Source organism: Carya illinoinensis, chromosome 13 (genome assembly GCF_018687715.1).
Source record: "Carya illinoinensis cultivar Pawnee chromosome 13, C.illinoinensisPawnee_v1, whole genome shotgun sequence".
Taxonomy (NCBI): Eukaryota; Viridiplantae; Streptophyta; class Magnoliopsida; order Fagales; family Juglandaceae; genus Carya; species Carya illinoinensis.
In genome coordinates this window covers 1711095-1735270 of record NC_056764.1, presented here as the reverse complement: position 1 = coordinate 1735270, position 24176 = coordinate 1711095, and the positions used below count along the sequence as shown (strand labels likewise).

At 40.7% G+C, this 24176-nt stretch overlaps 6 protein-coding genes across 9 annotated transcripts; 1 reads left to right on the top strand and 5 right to left on the bottom strand.

Moving 5' to 3' along the window:
* Positions 1-81: 81 nt before the first annotated feature.
* LOC122291839 (pentatricopeptide repeat-containing protein At1g11290, chloroplastic) lies at positions 82-3059 on the bottom strand. Its single transcript, XM_043099850.1, has one exon. The coding sequence runs from the start codon at positions 2964-2966 to the stop codon at positions 492-494; it is 2475 nt and encodes an 824-aa protein (XP_042955784.1). The 5' UTR covers positions 2967-3059; the 3' UTR covers positions 82-491.
* Positions 3060-4013: 954 nt separating this feature from the next.
* On the bottom strand, positions 4014-12023 carry LOC122292299 (protein ELC-like). Of its 3 annotated transcripts, none has more exons than XM_043100558.1 (2): positions 10528-12023; positions 4014-4032 (listed from the first exon to the last, which is right to left on the bottom strand). In XM_043100558.1, the coding sequence occupies exon 1, from the start codon at positions 11804-11806 to the stop codon at positions 10574-10576; it is 1233 nt and encodes a 410-aa protein (XP_042956492.1). In that variant the 5' UTR covers positions 11807-12023; the 3' UTR covers positions 4014-4032; positions 10528-10573. The 3 variants fall into 3 exon arrangements, with proteins under 3 accessions (XP_042956492.1, XP_042956491.1, XP_042956490.1); XM_043100557.1 differs by lacking the exon at positions 4014-4032 and adding an exon at positions 8837-9362; XM_043100556.1 differs by lacking the exon at positions 4014-4032 and adding an exon at positions 9964-10233.
* Positions 6956-8224, top strand: LOC122292148 (uncharacterized mitochondrial protein AtMg00810-like). The gene has a single exon (XM_043100369.1). The coding sequence runs from the start codon at positions 6956-6958 to the stop codon at positions 8222-8224; it is 1269 nt and encodes a 422-aa protein (XP_042956303.1).
* A 126-nt stretch (positions 12024-12149) lies between the features above and the next one.
* Positions 12150-15220, bottom strand: LOC122292147. The gene is made up of 3 exons (XM_043100368.1): positions 14746-15220; positions 14382-14593; positions 12150-13325 (listed from the first exon to the last, which is right to left on the bottom strand). Exons 1-3 carry the CDS (start codon positions 15218-15220, stop codon positions 12150-12152), a joined length of 1863 nt encoding a protein of 620 aa, XP_042956302.1.
* A 507-nt stretch (positions 15221-15727) lies between these two features.
* LOC122292146 lies at positions 15728-17383 on the bottom strand. The gene is made up of 2 exons (XM_043100367.1): positions 16634-17383; positions 15728-16282 (listed from the first exon to the last, which is right to left on the bottom strand). The coding sequence occupies exons 1-2, from the start codon at positions 17381-17383 to the stop codon at positions 15728-15730; spliced, it is 1305 nt and encodes a 434-aa protein (XP_042956301.1).
* Positions 17384-20008: 2625 nt separating this feature from the next.
* LOC122292065 lies at positions 20009-23876 on the bottom strand. Of its 2 annotated transcripts, none has more exons than XM_043100261.1 (2): positions 23712-23876; positions 20009-22079 (listed from the first exon to the last, which is right to left on the bottom strand). In XM_043100261.1, the coding sequence occupies exon 2, from the start codon at positions 22038-22040 to the stop codon at positions 20133-20135; it is 1908 nt and encodes a 635-aa protein (XP_042956195.1). In that variant the 5' UTR covers positions 22041-22079; positions 23712-23876; the 3' UTR covers positions 20009-20132. The 2 variants fall into 2 exon arrangements, with proteins under 2 accessions (XP_042956195.1, XP_042956196.1); XM_043100262.1 differs by having other exon boundaries at positions 20009-22070; positions 23712-23864.
* Between the last annotated feature and the right edge of the window lie 300 nt (positions 23877-24176).

The following is a 24176-nucleotide window of genomic DNA, read 5'->3' as shown; positions in this document are numbered from 1 at the left end:
TTTCAGCTGTGCTACTTGGGTTGAGCCTTTACTTTATATCACCAAAGATGGGGTCTATAACAGAGTGAGCATGCAGCAATCAGTAAGCAACTAGAACCAAAGCTAGCATGTATCACTGTTTAAACGTAAGGAATTGCCGCAAGGACTAAAGATTCATTACAGAAGTCAATGGGAAGGAGCAAAAGTACATGAAGGATTTAATCCTAATCTTCTTATCTTATGATAAAAAGTCAACTGAATAAAATGAATATGACAAGCTGAAATTCAATTACGTTATTTGGACACAAATAGCGGCCCTGCTTCCAGATCCTCTTTTTTTGGCCGTCAAGAAATTCGTTTTCACTCTATTGGGCATTGATGTTTCAAGATTACGGAAACAACCAAACTTCATCCTAGAACCCTTTTATCTACATGCCAAGGCCTCGTTCCTTGTAAAGACTTCAAATGTAGATAGCACAGGAACCCCCAAAAATTAACATGAGTAATGAACTTTACCAATAATCTCCACAGGAACAGGTTCCATTTCTGAAATGGTGGAACCGATGCATGTCACGCACCACGATTTCCCGACCAGTCACAAGAGAAATGTACTTGGTTGCATTATGGCAATCGCCACAAACTCGAAGGTTTTTTCGGATGTGTATGGTCGTACCAGGACTGGTATTTAACAGTGCAAACGAGATAGCCAGCTTCTCACTATGGCTATTGAGCAACTGCTCCTTAACATCATCCTCCACATCATGAATTGAATTTGTATCAGGCACGTAACCAGCAGCCTTAATCTCCTCTCCCAGCTTCTCAAGAAAAGCATATATTCTTTTCGATTGGGGATGCCTCGTGCTTCCAGAATAGAAAGAGTGAACCTCATTTTTGAAGTCCACTAAACTACAGCCAGGTGTTTTTTGAAGCCCCTTCTTCTCCATCATGGTTCTCACTTTGGCCATTTTGTCCCACATTGAAGCTGTGGCATATATATTAGAGAGGAGTACATGGTACCCACCCTCATCCGGGTTTAACTCAAACAGTTTCACTGCTGCCTTCTCCCCCAACTCAACATTTTTATGAATTTTGCAAGCGCCCAACATGGCACCAAATACAGTAATCCCAGGCTCAATGGGCATCTTTTGAATGAAATCCCAAGCCTCGTTGACCTTTCCAGATCGACCAAGAAGGTCAACCATAGCTCCGTAGTGATCCATGGTGGGCTTTAAACCATAATCTTTCTTCATGCTGGAAAAGAGAGAGAGTCCCTCTTCCACCAAACCCGAGTGGCTGCAAGCGGAGATAACACATAGAAAAGTTATGTCATTTGGCTTGATGGTTCCCTTTTGCATATCATTGAACAGTTCTACAGCAGCTTTTCCAAGACCATGTGTCCCATATCCATCTATCATGGCATTCCATGTTGTCACATGCCGCTCCTCCATCATATCAAAGAGCTTTCTTGCAGTGTCAATAGCCCCACACTTAGCATACATGTCGACAAGAGCAGTCACGACAAAGACATCTTTATCCCAAGAAGTTCTAATTACAATTCCATGCATCCACTTTGCTTGTCGCGTGACTGACAACTCGGCAAGAGCAGGAATCACACTCACCATCGTAAATGAATCTGGTTTTATGTTTTGAGATTGCATCTCACAATAGTGACTCAGAGCCTCATTCACCCGTCCATTCTGAGCATAACCTAATATCATTGCATTCCATGAGACAAGGGTTTTGCCCCGCAAGTTTTTAAATACTTTAGCAGCCAGATCCACTCTTTTGCATTTGCAATACATGGATATCAAAGAGTTCATGACAGAAACATCAGATCCAAGTTTCAATTGATCCAATAATTCATGAATGAATTTCCCCCGTGCAAGATCTCCCAAATCAGCACACGCATGTAGGGTTTCCATTATGGTGACATTGGTCGGTTCAAACCCTTCATCCAACATATTCTGAAAAATTTTCATTGCTTCCTCAGCATCCCCATTTTCTACGTACCCAGCAATCATGGAATTCCAGGAAACAACAGTTCTTTGTTTCATCCTATCAAAGATTAAACGAGCAGTCCCCACTGATCCACATTTTGAATACATATCCACCAAAGCAGTAGAAATATTTACAAGTGATCCAAACCCAGCTCTCACGACATACCCATGAATTGAATTTCCAATCTTCATAGAACCAATATCTGCAGCGGCAGGCAAGATAGTAACCAATGTGATCGAATCAGGCTTCTGCCCTTCCTCCTGCATCCGTAAAACCAACTCAAACGTTACTTTTGGCAACCCATTTTGTGCAAATCCCGCAATAATCGTGTTCCACGATACTAAGTCCCTTTCGGGCATTCTATCAAACATCTTATAAGCTTGATCGATCTGTCTACACTTTGCATACAAATTGACAACCCCGGTCATTGCGAACACATTGGACGCATACCCATTAGTTATTACCTGCCCGTGAATCTCTTTACCCCTCCTAAGGTCCGTATTATCACCGCAAACTTTCAACAAATAAGTAAAATTGTAGACAACAGGCTTGACATCATCAAGCTTCATTCGACAGAAAAACGACACAGCACTGTCTAACGAGTAGTTCTTGGCATACCCTTTGAGCATAGTGTGATAAAGCGCGTCGAGTTTATCTTCGATGGGCTCGAAAACACGAGCTGCTTCGTTTACGCTACCGTAATTGCAGAACAAGCTGACGAGCTTGGTTTGGAACAAATGCTCATTGTAGAGGCCGTTTTTGACGATGAGAGGAATAATTTGGTGAATCTCTTTCAAGGAAGTGCAGAGCTCAAGGAGTAGAGCTGAAGGGTGCGTATATACATGAGCAGGAATATGTGTTCTTGGTGAGAGAGTATGGAAGACAGGAGATGAAGAAGAAGAAGAAAGGCTTGACTTGGAGGGAGTTGGCGGAGCTTTACTGGTTTTAATGGGGACGACAGGTGTGAGATGCGAGAGGCGGGAGCTCATCTTTCTCGCAGCTCTACATTTCCTGTGGCCCTTCGAGGATGGAGGAATTTATAGCCTTTTTTTTTTTTTTTTTAATTAAAAAAAATGGATGAAGGACAGAGCGACAAATAATTATATTCAAAGTTATGGATTTTATACGCAGAAACTTTAGAAGTGGAAAACTACAAATCGGAATAAAACACGGTGCAATTTGCTTCATCAATACAAGTTCTAGCACGCGCGCGCGTGCGCATATATAATTCATTTAAAAATATTTACATGCACACAATCTATTGCAGCATACCAGTGCTACAAGTTGTTATTCACAAGGCCCATCTACTACAAGTCGTTTACCCTTTACTGATTATACACGAGAAGAAGGACCTGATTGAAGAGATTAGAAGCTTCTATTCCTATTCTTTTTTCTGTTATGCTTTTTTACCATTTCTGTTATGATGAGCTGTATAGTGATTCCTTTATTCCTTTAGCTGTTAGTCGTGTACCTAGCGTGTATATATATATTCTTTCACTATCAATCAAATAGAAAGTAGAGCATTTTCCTCTCATTTATTCGAATATTATTTTCTCCTCTTTTTCTTACATGGTATCACAGAACACAGGTTGATCCTCTGATTTTGTATTTTCCTTCACTATGGAAGAACAATCGATCAACACTGAGCATAATGTCACTCAAGATACAAATCCCACTTCCCCCTTCCTCAATTTCTCTAACCCAAACAATCCTTATCGCGTTGATCATGGAGATAATACCACTGTAACCCTTGTTACTGATCTTCTCACCACTGACAATTATACAACATGGTCACGAGCTCTTAGAGCAAGAAACAAGCTCGGCTTTATCAATGGGAGTATTGCCTAACCTACTGGCCCTGTAGACCCTTTATTTGACGCTTGGGAAATGTGCAATGATATGATTATATGCTGGATCCATAACTCTATCAGTATTGTTGTGAAGTCAAGTATTGCCTTTGTTGATGATGCACAGGATGTATGGAATGAACTCAGGGACCGCTTCACTCAGCAGAATGGACCTCGTATCTTTCAATTGAAAAGGAACTTGACCAACCTGAGACAAGAAAATGATCCAGTGAGTGTTTACTATGGTAAACTTAAAACTCTATGGGATGAACTTGCTATTTATGATCCTATACCTACTTGTGCATGTGGAAAATTGACTGTTCTAAATGAAAGATGTCAAAGAGACAATGTCATTCAATTTCTCATGGGACTAAATGATAGGTATACCAATGCTAGGGATCAGATCATGCTTCTTGACCCTATTCTCCCTGTCAACAAGGTTTTTTCCCTTATTCAACAGCAAGAACAGCATCACCAAATTATTTCAACCTCTCCAAACCCTGACACTATGGCCTTGGTCACCAACACTTCTTATTCCTCTTTCAAACCCAATATAAAAACTTCTGTGAATGGGAGGAAAGATAGACCATACTGTACTCATTGTCGTATATAGGGTCATACTCTTGACAATTGTTTCAAAATAGGAGATGCACAAGCTCTCATTTGCACCCACTGCAAGCAAACTGGTCATTTGATTGACAAATGTTATAAGTTGCATGGTTATCCTCCAGGGCACAAGTTATATAAGGGAAAGAATTTTGGACCATCTATTAACCAAACCAGCTTATCAATTGATACTAATTTGGAGGAAATTTGTGAGGATAAAGTAAGTTTCACTAAGGAGCAATATCAACAACTCATGAACTTGCTTCAGCATAAGGAATTTTCAACTGCTTGTCCTTCTGCAAATCATGCACAGGTTGTTCATCGACTATTTCAACTGAACCTAAAGCTTCAAAGATTTCTGGTATACCTCTCTGCCTCTTTGTTTTTAATTACAAACCTCTACATCCTTTTAAAATTCCTTGGATAATAGATTCAGGTGCCACAGATCACATGATTTGTAGCACTTCTTATTTTTCCTCTATTATTTCAGAGGTTTCTTATTCAGTCAAATTGCCTAATGGTACTTCCATTCCTGTCACACACTTAGGTGATGTTCAGGTCACCAAGAATATTCTTCTTAAGAATGTATTATGTGTACCATTGTTCTCATTTAATTTGATTTCTGTTAAAAGACTCACAGAATCACTCACTTCTTGTTTGTTTTTCTTGTCTAATTATTGCTTCATTCAGGACCTTTCCACCTGGACCACGATTGGGAAGGGTGAAGTCAAAGGCAGCCCCTATCATCTTTTGCCAGAAATTGTTCCTCCAACTGCCCTTGCAGCAGCTTTATCATTTATATCAACTACTTTTTCATCCATATCTGCTTCTGCCATGAACAATAGCAACTCTTCTGACCTTTGGCATTGTCGCCTTGGTCACATTTCTAATTCTAGGCTTGATTTAATTGATGATCCTGATGTAAAAAGCACTTACAGTTCGAGTAAAGTTACTCCTTGTTATGTTTGTCCTATGGCTAAGCAACACAAACTTTCTTTTCCTATTAGTTATCACAAGACTCATTCTATATTTAATATGATCCATTGTGACCTTTGGGGGCCATGTTCTGTACCTGCCTATGATGGAAGTAGGTTTTTCTTAACCATTGTTGAAGATTTCTCACGCACCACTTGGGTTTATTTGCTCCATACCAAGTCTGAAACAAGAAAATGCCTTGAGTCCTTCAATAATATGATAGAAACACAATTTGACACTAAAATTAAAGTGCTTTGAAGTGACAATGGGGTTGAATTCCAAATGACAGATTTTTTTAACCAAAAGGGCATTATTCATCAAAGATCTTGTGTGGAAACCCCTCAACAAAATTAAGTAGTTGAGAGAAAACACCAACACATCCTAAATGTGGCTAGAGCCCTACGATTCCAATCTGGTTTGCCTTTACATTTTTGGAATGGTTGCATCCTCACAGCAGTATATCTCATTAACTGAACCCCTACTCCTTTACTTAACAATAAATCACCCTATGAAGTTTTGTTTTCCACCAAACCCAGATACCTCACCTTAGAATTTTTGGATGCCTTTGTTTTGCAACAACAATCTCTCGTGGTCGCAAGAAATTTGATCCAAAAGGCAGGCAGTGTATTTTTCTGGGTTACCCTTTTGAAGTTAAGGGCTACAAGCTCTTGGATCTTGAAAAACATACCACCTTTGTTTCTAGAAATGTTATTTTCCATGAACAAACCTTTCCTTTCCTTTCTCCTCAATTTACTAATCTTAAACCACATCATACAGAAGCTACTCCCTCTCCTATTTTTACTCCTCCTCTACCTGATTTCCTTGATTATTCTCCTTCCACACCTCCTTCATTTCCTTCTAATTCTTGTCCTTTTAATAATACTCCATCACCTTCCGCCACTATACCTGATGCTCCACCTTCTGACAGTATAATTTCTTCACCTCCATCTTCTTCCAAAGAACCTATACTTCGCAGGTCAACCAGAACTCGAGCAGCCCCTCACTACCTTAAAGACTTTCATTGCCAGCAGGCTGTTTTGACTCCCATTTCTCAGTTCAAGGTTCAGGTATCTCCTCTTTCCTCTACTTGTTCTTTTCCATTACAAGATTACTTGAATTATGATAAATTTTCCCCCTCTTGTCAAGCATTTTCTTCATCTATTTCTACTGTTTTTCTGCCTACTTGCTACAATCAAGCAGTGAAAAATCCTAACTAGTGCATAGCCATGGATGCTGAATTACATGCCTTAGAACAGAACAATACTTGGGTCTTCACAGATTTACTTCATGGAAAAGTACCTATTGATTGTAAATATGTGTATAAAGTGAAACACAACTCAGATGGCAGTGTGGAAAGATTAAAGGCGCGTTTGGTTGCAAAGGGCTACACTCAACAAGAAGGCATTGATTACACTGACATTTTCTCACCAATAGCCAAAATGGTGATAGTAAGATGCCTCTTATCCATTGCTGCAATTTGAGGTTGGCATTTGCATCGATTTGATATTAATAATGCCTTCCTCCATGGTGACTTAGAAGAGGAAATCTATATGAATAAACCACCTGACTACTCCAAAGGAGGTCCTAATCAGGTTAGCAAATTGTTAAAGAGTCTCTATGGCTTGAAGCAAGCCTCTATACAATGGTATGCCAAACTCACCTCACATTTATTGGATTTTGGCTTTTCTCAGTCCAAGGCAGATTATAGTCTTTTTGTCAAGACAACTAATGACTCTTTTACAGCTCTTTTAGTCTATGTTGATGACATACTTGTGGCCAGTGACTCCCATGACTCTATAGCTGCTCTCAAAGTCTTCTTGAATGATCACTTCAAAATTAAAGACCTTGGTCCTCTTCGCTACTTTCTTGGTATTGAGGTTGCCCGTTGCTCTCAAGGAATTTATATTTGTCAATGCAAATATGCTCTTGACATCCTTGCTGATTCTGGTACTTTAGGTTCCAAACCTATCAAAGTGCCAATGGACCAGAACTTAAAACTAAGCAAAGCAGTTGGTTCTACATTGAAGGATCCTTCCATTTATCGTCGGTTAGTAGGGAGATTGCTATATCTCACTATTACTCGCCCGGATATAAGTTATGTTGTCCATACATTGAGCCAATTCATGGCCACTCCTACGTCAGCTCACTTGGCTGCTGCTCACAAGGTGCTCAAGTACATTAAGACAACTCCAGCTCAAGGCATTCTATTCTCTACTGCCTCTTCTCTGCAACTTTCAACTTATTGCGACTCAGATTGGGCCTCTTGCCCCGATACTCGTCGCTCTGTCACTGGATATTGTGTACTAATAGGAAACTCTCTCATTTCTTGGAAATCTAAAAAGCAGATTGTGGTTTCACACTCTTCAGCTGAAGCTGAATATAGAGCTATGGCAGCAACATGTTCCGAGTTAACTTGGCTTAGGTTTCTCCTTACTGATCTTCAAGTTGATCACCCTCAAGCTGCACAACTTTTCTGTGATAACCAAGCCGCGCTTCACATCGCTGCCAATCCTCTTTTTCATGAGAGAACCAAGCACATTGAGATAGATTGCCATTCAATTCGAGACAAAATCCTTGATGGTTCAATTTCTACTTCTCATGTTTCTACACATCTGCAACTTGTAGATTTTCTAACCAAAGCTCTGCCTTTTTCAGTTCTTCACACTCATTTGCTCAAGATGGGAATAGTAAACTTCTATTCTCCATCTTGTGAGGGGGTATTGCAGCATACAAGTGCTACAAGTTGTTATTCACAAGGCCCATCTACTACAAGTCGTTTACCCTCTACTGATTATACACGAGAAGAAGGACCTGACTGAAGAGACTAGAAGCTTCTATTCCTATTATTTTTTCTGTTATGCTTTTTTACCATTTTTGTTATGATGAGCTGTATAGTGATTCCTTTATTCCTTTAGCTGTTAGTCGTGTACCTAGCGTGTATATATATTCTTTCACTATCAATCAAATAGAAAGTAGAGCATTTTCCTCTCATTTCTTCGAATATTATTTTCTCTTCTTTTTCTTACACAATCCAATATTTTATTTAAAAAAAAAATTAAATATAATATACACACTGAAGACTCTTAACAATTTAAATTTTTCAATTTTTTTTTATAAATATAAAAAAATTTTACGGAATGCAGTCGACACATTGGTATCCCTCCTCCCATTTCCTCCCCCATTGTCTCCTTTCTTTCTATCTATATATATATATATATATCCCAAGATTCACAAGAATATGATGTATCATTGCTCACTGTTTCGTTCGAGTGTTGCTTAATTTTAAATCATGGACCATTAGTTTTGCAGAAGATTACCACGTAAGGCATATTTGATCTGTTTCCTGATACTTAAGGCTTTTGAACTCGGCATATGATCCCTGAAATTGCTATGTTTCTTCTTTACTCTTTCGCCAAATGAAGGACAAAAGCTATGAACTCCACCGAGTGGTTGAGATTTCTACCACGTTAATTTTCCGTAAAGACGGTCAATAATAACCACATCCATATTAGATTCTAGAGGACCCTCATCCATGTATAAAAAACATATATACATTACCAAATTTCTTCCACCAATTCTAGAATTCATGGAATTCACAATGTTCTGAATGTCATTTTTTGAACTCAAAGAACTCTATCATAAATTATGCTGATGAATGATGATCCTAATCATCTCACGAGTTCAGGATTATATTAAATAACCCATAAGGCCAACACCACATGACAAACAAACTCCGTAATCATGAAATGCCTGCATCCTGCCATTCTGGTGTAAGAATCCCGCGAGATACGTAGCTACAATAGCATTCCATGCCCACTGCAACTGCTAACAACATCCATTGGAACTCTCCAAGCATAATCCCTATGACTACAAATCAAATGTCCCAAGCCATGAAACCGTTACACTACCTCCTTTAATCGCCTACACTAAGCATTCTGCTGGGAAGGCAGCTACGTCATGCAAATGGAGACATATACATGATGTTTTCCTAAAGGCAATGACTCAGCGCAAGTATGGACATATAAAGATCTCATTTGATAGTGACTAGATGACACTTCAATATTAGAGGTGATTACGAATGTGTACACCCTTCCCAACTCAAAACCTGCTTAAGCTGCTACAACTGTTGAAAGTGGTAGGTGTGCATCTTGCCAAGCTCTTGAAGGATGAAAAGAGTGCCACTTTATTAATATTGGCATATGGCAACATATCTAGACGAACTTGCCTGTCCAACTTGTAGTTGCAGGGCAGAAAAACTTCTTACAGTGCCTCTATCCAATCTGCAAGTCCTAATATAGACTATAGATAAGCCTCACACTTAATTTAAATTGAGGGTCGACTTAGGGTAATATCAGCACCACGTCCACTTACAGTTCTTATCACAGTAGACCAAACTCTTGAAACACAAACCACGTGATTATTGACGCAGGACAGATCAAAAGTGCAACCTTTCTTATGACAGATAAATAATTACAGTATTGCATCGCAAATCTTTCCTTGAGACTGAAACAAGAGACGAAAAATAAAAGAACCAACAGCAGCATGAAAACAAGAAACGAAAAATAACGACATCAGATTTTATTTTACAAGTAATAGATATATTTGGTTACAGGAATTTGGGCAGTTCCCTGTACGAAAAACATATGGGGAAACCTGTAAAACCTTGAGGCTGCCCCATACCACATCTTGCCCAGGTGAAATTGAGCCCTTGCTCAGATAAATTTCTGAAGTAAGAACCCATTGGGTTGGCCTCAAGTACTGACATAAGAAAATCATTGTCGTGGGCACAAGCGCCAGAACAAGCACTGAGTTGAGTCATGTGTGCTTGCTTCAAGTTCAAGTCAAATTTTAATCAGTTTATGCCTGAAAATACATTTTCCTCTACATAATGAACAAGACCCAATGACTTCATTTTTAAAATGAGATTTGAAAAGATAAGATCAAAAATTTGAACTTAAACCATCGATCGTTCAATCAGAACACAACATCACGTATTTGCATAACCCATCGACATAAATCATTATCGAACAAGCTAAAACCGATGAAAAACAAAAAAACTCACCCCACCCCCCCGCGCACTCCCAAAAAAAAAGATCATTGAGAATTTTGCCAGGAATATTACCTTCAACTGTATAATTTTGTTTATAACAACCCCTTTGAGAAACCAATCAAGCCCGAACACGTAGTGCCTCGGTGTCGCCTCCATAGTGAGAAATCCGAGCAGCCATATTGGCAACTTGAGCCTGCATCTGCGCGGCCCGCACTTTGGCAGCTGTGGCGCGGTGAAAGAACTGCTCACGCGACAACAGCCGCACGTTCCTCAGGTACAAATCGAATGGTATCGCACCCTCCTGAACCGCCTTGTCTAATGAGTACACCACGTCCTCGAGGGCCAAATCGGATGCCGTACACTCGAGCATTTGCTTCGAGAGCACGTCAACGCTCTCGAACGCGTCGTCCACGTCAACATTATCGCCGTGAATCCTCAGCTTCGCTTCGTTCTCCCTCAACCACGCCTCCAACAAGTCGGTGTTCATCAGCACCATCTGCAATTGCTGCTCCAACCCTTCCATCTCATTTTGCATCTCGTTGAGGCCCTTCTTCAGCTGCTCCTCCCGGTTCCGCAGCACCGCCTGCGCGTTGAAAAGCCCTTCCATCTCCGCCTCACGTGCCTTCCTCATCACCGTCATATCCCCGAGCACCGATTCCACCAACTTGTTCACCGCGTTCTTCTTGTAAACCTCCGACGGATCCTCCGTCTGACCACCGTACGGAGAAGGCGGGTACGGTCTCGGTGGAATCACGGGGCGCGTGTAACCCAAAGTAGAAGCCGACGCGTTGGCAGGATGAGAAGGAGAGGGAGGAGTAAAATTAGGATGAGGGTTAGGGCTAGGGCTAGGGCGGCGCTGGGAATAGAGCGGTGGGTCACGGCCAAAGTGGAGGCTGAGATTACGAACGAGGTCGACTAAATTGGAGCTAGGGTAGACCCAATTGTGAAGGTAAGGAACGGAGACAAGGCCGGAGGGGTTGACATAAGGGTGGGGACGCTTGATGACCATGTCACGCGTGGGATTGACGTAGACGCAAGGGGGGTGGCGGGGGTAGGAATCCATGAGCCAGATGATGACGGGGATGTTGTAGGTCAGGCCCTGGAAAGACATGGGGACGGTGCCGTCGGCCTGGAGGAGATTGACGGAACGGCCGTCGTTGTGGGTGAAGGTCGCCGTTTTGGGCTCGAGGGAAGGGTAGGCGGAGGTGAGGGAGACAAGGTGCTGGCGGATCAGCCACTTGGTGTCCTCGGAGTAAGGGAGCGCGGAGGGCCCGCGCTGGGAGAGGACGGAGCTCAGGAACTGTTGGGTCTGTTGTGGGTTCGAACCCGCTTGCACCGCCGGTAGCACCATTAGCGGCTCGTCTCGGTTTGTTTCTCAAATTCTCTGCTTGATTGCAAATAAACTCCCGACGTTTCTGTGTTGGTTGATTTCGAATTTTCGAGAGAGTCTCGAGTGTGATGGGAAGAACAAGTCGGGAATTTGCCCCGAAATAACGGGGATTGCGTGGCGTCTACATGAGAGAGAGAGAGAGAGAGAGCTAGAACGTAACGTGAGCGATCGTGATCGTGTTGATTCGACGGCTTGGATCTGAAGTATGCAATTTGGTCAATGCACTTTTAAAATCAACTACCTGATTTTATAAATATATATATTTTTTGAAATAAACTTGTTAGTTTATTGATCTTCAAACAAATTACATCATCTCACTGAGAACAGTGGATAAGGTACAGTTGGAAATTTCTTCTAACTCATACACGTCTTCACACATCAAAAGAGCATTTTTAGCTAAAATACAAGCTGCGTTGTTTGCCTCCTTCTTGGCTAAGTTAGCCGACCATGACAGACACGAGCTGAGAACATCTTTTGCTTCTTCGATAATCAGATCCCCTTGACTCCAATCAGTTACTTCATATCTAAGAATGTTTATCTCTTTTTGAGATTCACCCTCCACAATCACTGTTGAGATTCCACTTTCTTTGTAGAAAGAAGATGCTATCAATAAGGCATATGATTCAGCAGTAAATTGGTCAGTTCTTAAAGATCTTGTTGCTTGGAGAGTTCCAATCACCTGGCCACTAGGATCTCTTATGATTGCTCTAATTCCCACTCTAGCTGTTGCTTTGTCAATTCTCGCACTCCAGTTAAGTTTATATGAACCCTCTGGTGGTTTCTTCCATAATTCAAATGTTTGACCCGAGGTGCATCTTGGATTGAATTGTGGCTTATCCGTGGCTTCCTTGAAGTTCTTCATTTCCATTTTAGCTGCTTGAATAATTAGACCTGGAGGGGTGAAGGAATTTCCATGGATCAAGGTGTTCCTTATGAACCAAATCAGCCTAGCTGTAATTGCTGCTTCTGCAAGATCTTCTTTCTTTAAGTTCTTTACCATCTGACTCCAAATCTCACTGAACGAGGTTCTGTTTCCTGCCATCTTCTGAATTTTGATGCAACCCTGTCCCCAAACACCCTTTGCTGTCTCACAGTTCCATAACACATGAACTCCAGTTTCTGGTGCCAGTTTGCATATCGGGCAATCCATATTCTCAACTATTTTCCTTTTGTACAAGTTTGCCAACGTGGGAAGGGCATCTTGGCAAGCTTTCCAAGTGAACATTTTAACTGAGTTTGAGGTTTTCAGATGCCATACAGCTTTCCATTCTTCAGAGTATTCCCTGCTACTTGAGGAATCGCCTTCCTTTTGGTTGATCATCTCCTTATGCAGGAGATAAGCACTCTTTACATTGAATAAACCACTCGGTGAGGCTGCCCATACCTGTTGGTCTTCCCTACCTCCTAGGCTGATGGGAATGGCTTTTATCTTCTCAATTTCCTCTGGATTAAAATGGGACCTAAGGATGCTTTCCTTCCACTGTTTTAGTTCAGGATCAATAAGTTCGGACACCCACTTCAGATTCTTCTCCTCTCCTCTAGTGTTGACCTTGTGAGGTGGTGATGATGGGATCCAATGGTCGTCTCATATTTTAGTTCTTCTCCCATTTCCAATTCTCCAGATTAAGCCATCTTTAAGTAGTTAGTTGCCTTTCATAATGCTTCTCCAAGCAAAGGAGGGCATGTTTCCCAGTCTTGCTTCCATTAAATCTGAATAAGGGAAGTATTTACTCTTGAAAACTTGGGCTAGTAGGGAATCAGGGAATTTTAGGATGCGCTAACTTTGCTTTGCTAGCATTGCAATGTTAAAACTGTTAAGATCCCTAAACCCCAGCCCCCCTTGATCCTTTGCTTTCCCCATGAGACTCCACTTCACCCACTGAATCTTTGTGTGATCTTCATTGTACCCCCACCAGAATTTCTTAAGTAGTATGTTGAGTTTTTGAATGATTGACTGAGGGAGGAGGAAAATGCCCATGGAATAGGTTGGGATAGCTTGAAGCACAGCTTTGAGTAGTATCTCCTTACCTGCTGCTGGTAAAAACTTAGTTCTCCAATTAGTAACCCTTGCCTAGGTCCTATCAATGATTGAGTGGAAAGCTGCCACCTTTTTTCTGCCCACCATGGAGGGGAGACCCAAGTATTTCTCAAATGATCCCTAAGATTTTACACCTGCAAGCTGTAGAATCATCTGCTAGTTTTCTAGTGGGGTGTTTCTACTAAAGGAGATAGATGTCTTCTCCGTGTTTAACACTTGGCCTGATCCTCTCTCATAAGTTTCTAGGATGAAAAGAAGCCTACTCCATTCTAAAGAGTTAGCCTTGCAAAAGAGCAAGCTATCGTCAGCAAAAAACAGGTGATTGATAAACACTGGTTGTTTCCCAACTTGCACACTTGTTATACTGCCTGTTTCTGTTGCCTCATTTAGCATTGAGGTTAAAGCTTCAGCACAAAGGATAAAAAGGTAGGGGGAGAGGGGGTCCCGCTACCTTAAACCTCTAGAGGGGGAAAAGGAAATCTGGGGTTGTCCATTTACCAGTACGGCATAGGTGACAGAAGATACACACTTCATGATTAGATTGACCCACTTGACATCAAAGCCCATTCTCAGCATTACTCTTTCTAAGAAGCTCCACTCTACTCTGTCGTACGCCTTGCTCATATCCAATTTGAGTGCCATAAAGCCCTCTTTGCCTCTACCCCGAGTGTTCATCCCATGGAGTGTTTCATATGCTATAAGAATGTTGTCTGTTATAAGGAAAACAAAGTACAAAGTAATGCATGTCAACAGAAAATAAGGAAGAATTCATATTGTATGTTTGTGTATTTCTTCTCCCATATTTTAGTTCTTCTCCCATTTCCAATTCTCCAGATTAGGCCCTCTTTAAGTAGTTGGTTGCCTTTCATAATGCTTCTCCAAGCAAAGAAGGGCCTGTTTCCCAGTCTTGCTTCCATTAAATCTGAATGCAGGAAGTATTTACTCTTGAAAACTTGGGCTAGTAGGGAATCAGGGAATTTTAGGATGCGCCAACTTTGCTTTGCTAGCATTGCAATGTTAAAGCTGTTAAGATCCCTAAACCCCAGCCCCCCTTGATCCTTTGCTTTCCCCATGAGACTCCACTTCACCCACTGAATCTTTGTGTGATCTTCATTGTACCCCCACCAGAATTTCTTAAGTAGTATGTTGAGTCTTTGAATGATTGACTGAGGGAGGAGGAAAATGCCCATGGAATAGGTTGGGATAGCTTGAAGCACAGCTTTGAGTAGTATCTCCTTACTTGCTGCTGGTAAAAACTTAGTTCTCCAATTAGTAGCCCTTGCCCAGGTCCTATCAATGATTGAGTGGAAAGCTGCCACCTTTTTCCTGCCCACCATAGAGGGGAGACCCAAGTATTTCTCAAATGATCCCTAAGATTTTACACCTGCAAGCTGTAGAATCATCTGCTGGTTTTCTAGTGGGGTGTTTCTACTAAAAGAGATAGATGTCTTCTCCTTGTTTAACACTTGGCCTGATCCTCTCTCATAAGTTTCTAGGATGAAAAGAAGCCTACTCCATCCTAGAGAGTTAGCCTTGCAAAAGAGCAAGCTATCGTCAGCAAAAAACGGGTGATTGATAAACACTGGTTGTTTCCCAACTTGCACACTTGTTATATTGCCTGTTTCTGTTGCCTCATTCAACATTGAGGTTAAAGCTTCAGCACAAAGCATAAAAAGGTAGGGGGAGAGGGGGTCCCCCTGCCTTAAACCTCTAGAGGGGGAAAAGGAAATCTGGGGCTGTCCATTTACCAGTACGGCAATGGTGACAGAAGATACACACTTCATGATTAGAGTGACCCACTTGGCATCAAAGCCCATTCTCAGCATTACTCTTTCTAAGAAGCTCTATTCTACTCTGTCGTACGCCTTGCTCATATCCAATTTGAATGCCATAAAACCCTCTTTGCCTCTACCCCAAGTGTTCATCCCATGGAGTGTTTCATATGCTATAAGGATGTTGTCTGTTATTAACCTTCCAGGCACAAAGGCACTTTGGTTATGTGAAATCACCATTGGCAGAATAGCTTTAAGCCTATTAGCAAGCACCTTAGCTATGACTTTATAGATGACATTGCACAAATTTATTGGTCTGTAATCACTCACTTTCTTTGGCTCTTTTACCTTAGGGATCAAAGTGATGAAAGTGTCATTCACTTCCTTCAAAGGGCCTCCTTTATTCAGAACTTGCAAAGAGAAATCTAGCACTTCCTGCTGTATGTGGTCCCAGTTGGATTGATAAAATTGAGCGGGGAACCCATCAGGACCTGGAGAGCTTAAGGGGGTCATTTGGAAAACTGCTTCTTTAACTTCTTGAGAGGTGAGTTCCAGCAGGAGATTTCTATTCATGTCTTCACTAACTTTTGATGTCATGCCTGAAATACATGCCTCTATTGTAGTAGGCTGAGATGAAGTGAACAAATTAGAAAAGAATTCAGTAAACATTGCTGGTATCTTCCCTTGTTTGACAATATCAATTCCATTCTGGTCTTGTAGGAGTCTAATATTGTTGGTTTTCCTTCTCTGGGATGCATACTTGTGATAGAAGCTTGTGTTTTGGTCCCCTTGTTTAAGCCAATATTGTTTAGCCCGTTGTTTCCATCTTAATTCCTCTTCTGCTAAGAACAACTGTACCTCTTCCTACTGTTGCTGCATGCTGCTAATATGGTCACCTAATCCTGTGTTTTACATTTCTGAAATATGTTGTAGCTATTTGTGGATACTGTGAGACATTGGTTTTTTATTTTTAGTTACCCACTGCTGTAGCATTCTTTGACAGTTTGTTAATTTTTCTCTGAAATTCTTATCCAGTTGGTGCCCGTTTGTTGATGTTTGCCATGCTTCAGCGATCACTGTTTGGCAATCATTCCTTAGAGACCATGCTGCTTCATACCTGAAAACATGTTTTCTTTTGCTGCAGCTCAAGTTTGGGCAATTCAACCTTAGGTGGAGGGGAGAGTGATCTGAACTTACTGCTGGAAGAACTTGACAGATGTTGTTTGGGAAAATAGACATCCATACAGGTGAAGCCATAGCTCTATCGAGTTTTTCTTTTGTGAAGTTGGGCCCAGTTATGTTATTTGACCACATAAAATGAGGACCCTTAGTGACTAGATCATGAAGTGAACAGAGATTAAGAACTTCTCTAAACTTCTCCATTTGCCTGTATGGCCTAGGTGCAGCACCCCATTTCTCCTCTTGACTTTTTAATTCATTAAATTCTCCTATACAAATCCAAGGTAAAGAGGTTTGGTCCTTGATAGCCTTTAATAATCCCCAGCTACTATCACGTTTTGAGGTGTCGGGGTGGCCATAAAAACCAGTGAAACTCCACTGTTGCTGGCTGTTTCTCTCCTTCACCAACGCACTGATATGCCATCTTGTGAAACTTTGGATCTGCACCTCAAGATCTTGACCCCATAGTAGTGCAAGACCCTCACTACTTCCATGGCTTTCCACTGTAAAGCATCCTTCTAACTTCAGTTTTACCTTGATTGCTTCCATTTTCTTGTTTTTATATTTAGTTTCCATTAAGAAAACTAAACTCGGGTGCTTATCCTTAACTAACATGTTAAGTACTCTAACTGTCCAAGGGTTCCCAAACTCTTGGCAGTTTCAGCTTATTAGACTCATTTGGAGTGGCAGGGCTGGACACCAGCCTCTGCCAAATCTGTTATGTCCTCATCTACCAGTGCCAAAGACTGCTTCCCTCTCTTTCTGTTCGATTCCTTGTAGCCAGCCTTCCTTTTTGTAGTAGTAGCCTGTTGGTTCTCATTACTATTATACTGAACCTCTTCCTTCTCCAAAAATATGTTGTTTTCAATATCCATATGCCCCTCCCTACGCGCCCTTCTCTTCCATGTTCTGGTCTGGTGGGGGGTTGGTAAGTTTGGGTCAATTTTCTTAAGAATTATGGTCAGGGGATTGTTCTGCTTTTGAGTCTCTTTACATTGTAACCCTTTCATATTCCCAAGGTTGGAAGACAGACCTTCAGCTATTATATTTCCAGTAACCTTCGTGACAAAAGTTGGACCTTGACTTTCTACTTCGGGCTCTTTTTGTTTACCAAAAGTAATTGAATCAATTGGGAAATCAACTGCATGCAAGTCAGGAACCATACTTGTTTGTGGGCCCGAGGTACCTGCTCCTCTGTCAAGTGGCATTTCCAAAGGTTGTTCTGTCTGGGGTAAGGTTGGACGCAGTTCTTCTACCAACTTGTCAGGATTATTTGACTTTTTTCCTTGGTGGCTACAGACCTTGTCCACGTCATCACCTTCTTCCTCATGAGCTGGTGGATTTTCTGGGGTTCCCTCCTTTGCCTGCCTTCATTTCCTTTGGATTTTCCTTCTGATTTACAGCTCGTAGCCACACCTCGTATTGTGCCTCTTTCTTCCCGTGCATCGATCTTTCTGAATTTTGGTGTTGGCACCCATCTGGACTGTGTTTGATGACTCCACAATTGAAACAAAAAGAGGGTAATCTTTCGTATTGGAACACACTCTGGTACCGTTGCATGAACCCATGACTCCCCTCATTAGTGGCTTTGTAATGTCGATTGAGATTTTGATACGTAGATAAGGCCCCCAACCAACGTCTTGCTCATCTACATCCACGTCTAGGACCTCTCCCACATGTCTCCCTGTTTGTTCTCCTATTTTCCTGGTCATACCTCCCAACGGGATGTTGTGAACTTGTACCCATAATGGTTCTTTATCAAAAGCCATGTTCGTTGGGGAGATCAGACCATTATAATCTTTTAGACAAAGAAGTTGACGATCAAAAGACCACGGCCTTCCAAGCTTTACTTTTTGCATATCCACTTCTTCGTTGAACTCGAACAAGAACAGGTTTTTGCCTACTACTTTGATTTGTAAACCCCCTCGTAACTTCCATATTCTTCGCATTGAAGTTTTGAAAGCTTCGCTGTTAATCACTTTCTCTGTTATGACAAGCCCCAATAAACTCATGTTGCCTAGTCTGAGAGTTGCCTCTTTCGTGGTTAAATTGAAATAGACATCAGTTTATTCATGCTCGATCAGCTTAAGCTTGCCTCATTTTTCTATTATAGCTTCTTCCATCTCTAACCAGCACTGGGTTTCCCAAGAGAAGTCTTTGGTAAAAGGTTTCTTACCGGGACTCCTTACTCAATCTGGGTAGGACAAAGATGAGGGAAGAAAATTCTCACTGTAAAAAGGTTGATAATCAAGATAGCACACTATACCCCTCTGTTTTCAAGAAACCAGGGGACTGTCCTTGCCTTTAGCAAGAGAAAAACTCCTTAGCTCGCGCAGGAGACTATTTCTACCAATCTTCTTTTTGGTAGCATACCTTTTCACATGATTTTATAAATAAGTTACTTATAAATGGATAATTAACATATTTTATAAAGAGTAATGCTATACAACACATCAACATCTTACTTATTTCTTATTATGAATAAAATTATACAATATATCATTATCTTATTTACATCTCACTCTATATGATGTAGCTCATTTATTACTATTCGATGATAAAGAAGTATGCATTAAATGACGATTTAATAGTAATAAATGTGACACATCTTATTTAGTAGAATGCAAATGAGATAATAATATGATATATAAAATCATTTATGAAAATATCCTTTCATATTGTCTACAAATCTTCTGCATATACGCATCTAAGACCAACAAAAATACCAAGTGAGTGGGATAATTAAATTCACTTGCTGTTATTATTATTTTGCTCCTCATTGTGTGTACAAATTTAAAAGCTTTTAATTTAAATGTCAAATTCTACTTAATTCAATTCGAGTAATGCTATATACAATCCCCAGATGGAGATTGCAATGCAGTCATAAACAATTTTATTTTTAAAACTTTTTAAAATTACTAAAACTCCCCTCCTAAAATGATATTTTTTCTCTTTTAATAAAAGGCTTGCACACTTGAGAACTGCAAATAAAATTTCTCAATTCAATAAGTCCTATTCGCTACCTTTCATGCTTTATTATGATTAATTTTTTTTTGTCATAAAATATGAGTTACATGTACCCTGTCCGTCCTCTCTCTTTTTCTTTTTCCAAATCGAAATGGAAGAAAAATTAATAACAATAACAAAGAAAGAATGAAAGAAGAAACCAAGCTGTAAAGCAAAAACTAGTAGATGCATTTTCACTGGGAATCAAAGAAACAACCGTCAATACAGCCATCACAAAGGAATGACTAGACCCACCACAGATGCTATATTTTTCTCCTTTTGCTCTCAAGTCCTAAGGAGATGGAAAAGTTACAAACTGCCTGGGCACACTGAAGATGTCCTTGCCCGCAAAAGGAGTTGTCCAGTCACGCGAACCAGCAGAAGATGGTGCTTCTGTAGCCACTCCACCATCCTGCAATCCCGATCTGAACTTTCCATTTGCACTGCCCAACCTCATCCCTGAACCGTTCCTCAATAAGGAAGAAAGCCCCAGCAACAACCCATTTGATTTGGAAGGTGATGGGTAATTCAATGTCCAATCTATATTAGTATAGTCTAACTCAGGCATCAAGCCCCCTGTATTCCAGTCCATGGGCGAAGACAAGCCAAAGGTTCCTGCTGAACCATGACCAGAAAACAGCCCGAGAGAGGATGGAAATGTAAGCGAATGTGAGGATCCACCCATTGTGCTCCATGAACCCCGAGGATCAGAAGGAGCCATTGGTGAAGATGTACCACTTGTTCTCCAAGAACCTCCCAGGCCAGCTGATGTGGGATCCACTGGCCCTAACGAGAAAGGAAAATCTTTATAAGGAGCCTGATGATGGAAATGCTCTGAGCTCTGATTTTCCCAACCAAGGCTGCCTCGGCTCTGATTTTGTATGACCTTCCCATTTGACCGTATGCTTTCAACAGCAGGAACGCTACTTCCATACCACTGAACAGCTGAAGGAGACGCACTTACACTAGAAACAGGGTCGTGCTTGGCATTTGTGGATTGGGGACGTTGCATCACAACTACTGACCCCCTCAATCCTCCTTGCTGTAATATTCTTCCTTCATTTGCAACAACACCGACCCGCACCTCCACTTTTCTTGCTGGGGGTGCTAACTGAGTAGGTGGCACTAAATTTAATGAAGCAGAAGGTCCTGATCCAGTAGCAGCCCACCTCTCCTCTGCCAGTGTCTTAAGTTGATTTGTCTTTAAAACCTGCAGGTTCCTATTCCCCGGTTCTGGAAATGTGGCCGCTGCCGCAGTTTCCTTTGGGTAGTTAAAATCCCTTTCATTTCTTCTTTGTTGTATCGTAACTGAAGCTGCAGGCCCTTCTTTGGGTCTCATTAGGTTCTTGGTCTCTGCAATTTCTTCTGCCTTCAACGGAGTAGCAGATTGTTCCCGCTTCTGTGCTCTCAAGGTATCTTCTGCCTTCTCAAAATCACCTTCACAGGCAACAACAGTTCTTTCAACCTCTTGCTTTGAGCATTTGTATCTCTCCTCCAATACTGAAATCCAAGCAAGGTCTTCACTAATATCAATTTTCAAATTGGCTCCACTTCCAAGGTTAGTAATATGCTTCTGTTGAGCTTCTTCATTTCCATCCAAAAGGTAGGCAACTGATTCCTCTACCTTGCCCTCATTCAACATCAGCGCGAATATTGCTCGTTCAGAAGGGAACCCCATTCTCACTAGCTTCTGTGAAAGTTCTTCCAGCTTTCTTGACATGAGATAGCCACTACAACGATCATGCAACTCTTGTGCCCGCTTCTCTCTCTGCCGCTGGTGCTTCCTCTCATTTTTCAGACGAATTTTCTCTTGCCTGTCAATGTCGGAACCAGGTATAGCCTCCTGCTTTGGGGTAAAATGAGCTATCTTCTCTTTTGGGTCTTCAGACTCTCCGGAGCAGCTGCCGTTGTTGGAAACAGAATCATACTTGGAGACTGTTCCATGAGGGCTGCTAGAATGCTCATCAGTATCATCCATATTAAGGAAATGACCACTGTCATGGGAAGGTGGTGAAGAGTCAATTGATGATGTTTCTAGCACATGGAATGTTCCGGAGACTGAATTGTAAATACTTGCGGGACTGCCACCCCCATTGTCATTAGATCCGGAAGGCTTGGAAGAAGTCTTCTGTTGTTCCTTCGCAGACACTGCAGAGGGCTTATTCTTTGATTTGGACTTTGATTTTGATGCTGGAGACATCTTTCTGGCTTCAAATTAGATCAAATATTGCTGCGACAACTACAGAAAAATCAAATTTTTATTTTTTTGAAATTAGTGTTGAAAACAAATCATATGCAACCAAACCATATGAACCTAGATGTTTTTCACCAAATATAAAAACATCGATGATTAGATACACTTGTGGGAAACTCCTTGCCGAGCGCATGTGCACCCCTGAGATTAGTCGGGGATGCTGTTCCCGGACACCCAATGCCAATAAATAAAAAATAAAAACATCAATAGCTTGTTAAACAAATGTGCTTAAAATACATAATTCCTTCCACTTGCAGCTTTTGTTTCACACTTAACATTCAATAAAAATAAGGATGAAAAATTTTTACTAACAATCGCCAGATAGAATATGGAATACAGTTACAAGCAACCACAGACACTTCAAAAGAACTAAAGCCTCCCACATTTCTAAGAGCATGCCAAGCCCAATAGGCCATCTATTATAGCCATCTTCAAAACACTAGAAGGACCAAAAATCACAGATCATAACTCACCAACTTTTCAGGAAACCACGAGTTGATCTCTTCCTACAGACCAACTATTTCAAACAAAAGTTCATAGTTCTTATACGGAAACTTCTTATAGCACATAGCACAATCATACTTTTTTTACTCTTTTTTTTTTTTGTACGTGTTATGGTTAGGTAAGATGCAACTTACTTACACAAACAGGATTGATACAGGGAATTAGATGGCATTTGGTCCAAGCGCCATAGGTGTAAACATTAAAATCATAGCTGCCCACCATGAAAGTCAGTCCCTACCATAATGCATATGTAGGCCACAAACCCCAAATGAGTTTTTCTTTTTCTTTTTTTTTTCTTTTTTTTTCTTTTTTTTTTTTTCTATTGGCACCGGGTGTCTGAACCTAAGGGTTCAAACCTTAGACTTGGAGGGAGCATACCACCAAGACCAAAACTCTTATCACTTGAGCCAGCCCATAGGGGTTATTAACAAGTTTTGAAACAAATATAGATTAATACCGTGAAAACAAGAGTAATCCATATAAAAGTCAAAGATCACCAAGACAATCCACAAAAATGTGTTGTTCAAAACGGAATCCAAAGCTTCAAGTGGGAAATGCCACTAAAATTCTTCCCAAAAATCAGAAGTATAAATAAACAAAAAGGAACCCACAGTTCCAATCACCGATCGCAATTGTTATATCCATGCAACACCACAACCCAGAAGATAAAAGCGCAAACGCTAAACACATGAAAATCAAAGAGTCAAGCTTGTCCAACCTAAATTCGTAGAAATCATAACCGAACGCAATTCCTCGCTTATGCCTACATTAAGTTCAAAATATAAACCCAAAGAAACTTACAAATTATCCTAAGAAGTACAATGGAAGACACAACCGAATTCAAATCAACCCTACATTCTCCATCTTTTTTTTATAGTTCCCGTACATTCTCAATCTAAAAATCCGAAAACCCAAAGAGAAAGAGGAATTAAAATCAAGAACCGCAACGTTTAAGATCTTTGAAAAATTCCCACCAAACAAATCATAGATCAATAACACAAAGCCCCAAAAAAAGAACGAAAACCAAATCCGCAAGAAAAAATTGACAGTCACTTTTAGAAAATTCGATTTAAAGAGAGAAAGAGAGGGGAGAAATGGGATCTCATAACTGACCTAGCTAAAGAAAGGAATGGCAGGGATCGATGATTATGATGGTGACGGTGACGACGATGACGAAGGTAACGAAGTCGTCTTCCTTGTCCTCTCTCTCTCTCTCTCTCTCTCTCTCTCTCTCTCTCGTTTTTTCTCTAGTATTTTTTATTCACTCGCTGTTTTCGTTTTTTCTGTTTTGTTTCGTTACTTTTTTTTTTTTTCCCTTCTGTTTGGGTTGTTTTTTTCCCCAAATTTCAATCTTAAAGAAAACGCGAATTTATTAAAAAATTAAATAAATTATATACATGTTCTATGAAAATAGTTGGTTTTAAAAATTTATACCCTATATTCATAACTGAAAAAATTAGCCATTAGGCATCAACTGATATATCGCTATGACCTCCGAAATCTTAGTATTATCGTTGACGTGATAAATGTAACAATCTTTAAATCAATTGTTGTTAAGAAATTAAAAAAAATACATAT

What these genes read in the sequence shown, in the direction of transcription:
- LOC122292146 (XM_043100367.1), bottom strand. Translation starts at nt 17,383, where the DNA reads ATGGAAGCAATCAAGGTAAAACTGAAGTTAGAAGGATGCTTTACAGTG. An exon ending in AAAGAATGCTACAGCAGTGG is followed by an intron (nt 16,283 to 16,633) that starts GTAACTAAAAAT and finishes ACTTCATCTCAG; the next exon opens with CCTACTACAATAGAGGCATG.
- LOC122291839 (XM_043099850.1), bottom strand. Translation starts at nt 2,966, where the DNA reads ATGAGCTCCCGCCTCTCGCATCTCACACCTGTCGTCCCCATTAAAACC.
- LOC122292148 (XM_043100369.1), top strand. Translation starts at nt 6,956, where the DNA reads ATGAATAAACCACCTGACTACTCCAAAGGAGGTCCTAATCAGGTTAGC.
- LOC122292065 (XM_043100261.1), bottom strand. Translation starts at nt 22,040, where the DNA reads ATGTCTCCAGCATCAAAATCAAAGTCCAAATCAAAGAATAAGCCCTCT.
- LOC122292147 (XM_043100368.1), bottom strand. Translation starts at nt 15,220, where the DNA reads ATGGTGGGCAGGAAAAAGGTGGCAGCTTTCCACTCAATCATTGATAGG. An exon ending in TTGGAGAAGCATTATGAAAG is followed by an intron (nt 14,594 to 14,745) that starts GCAACCAACTAC and finishes TCCTTATAACAG; the next exon opens with ACAACATTCTTATAGCATAT. An exon ending in CTGTCACCTATGCCGTACTG is followed by an intron (nt 13,326 to 14,381) that starts GTAAATGGACAA and finishes GAACTAAAACAG; the next exon opens with TGGAAGGAAAGCATCCTTAG.
- LOC122292299 (XM_043100558.1), bottom strand. Translation starts at nt 11,806, where the DNA reads ATGGTGCTACCGGCGGTGCAAGCGGGTTCGAACCCACAACAGACCCAA.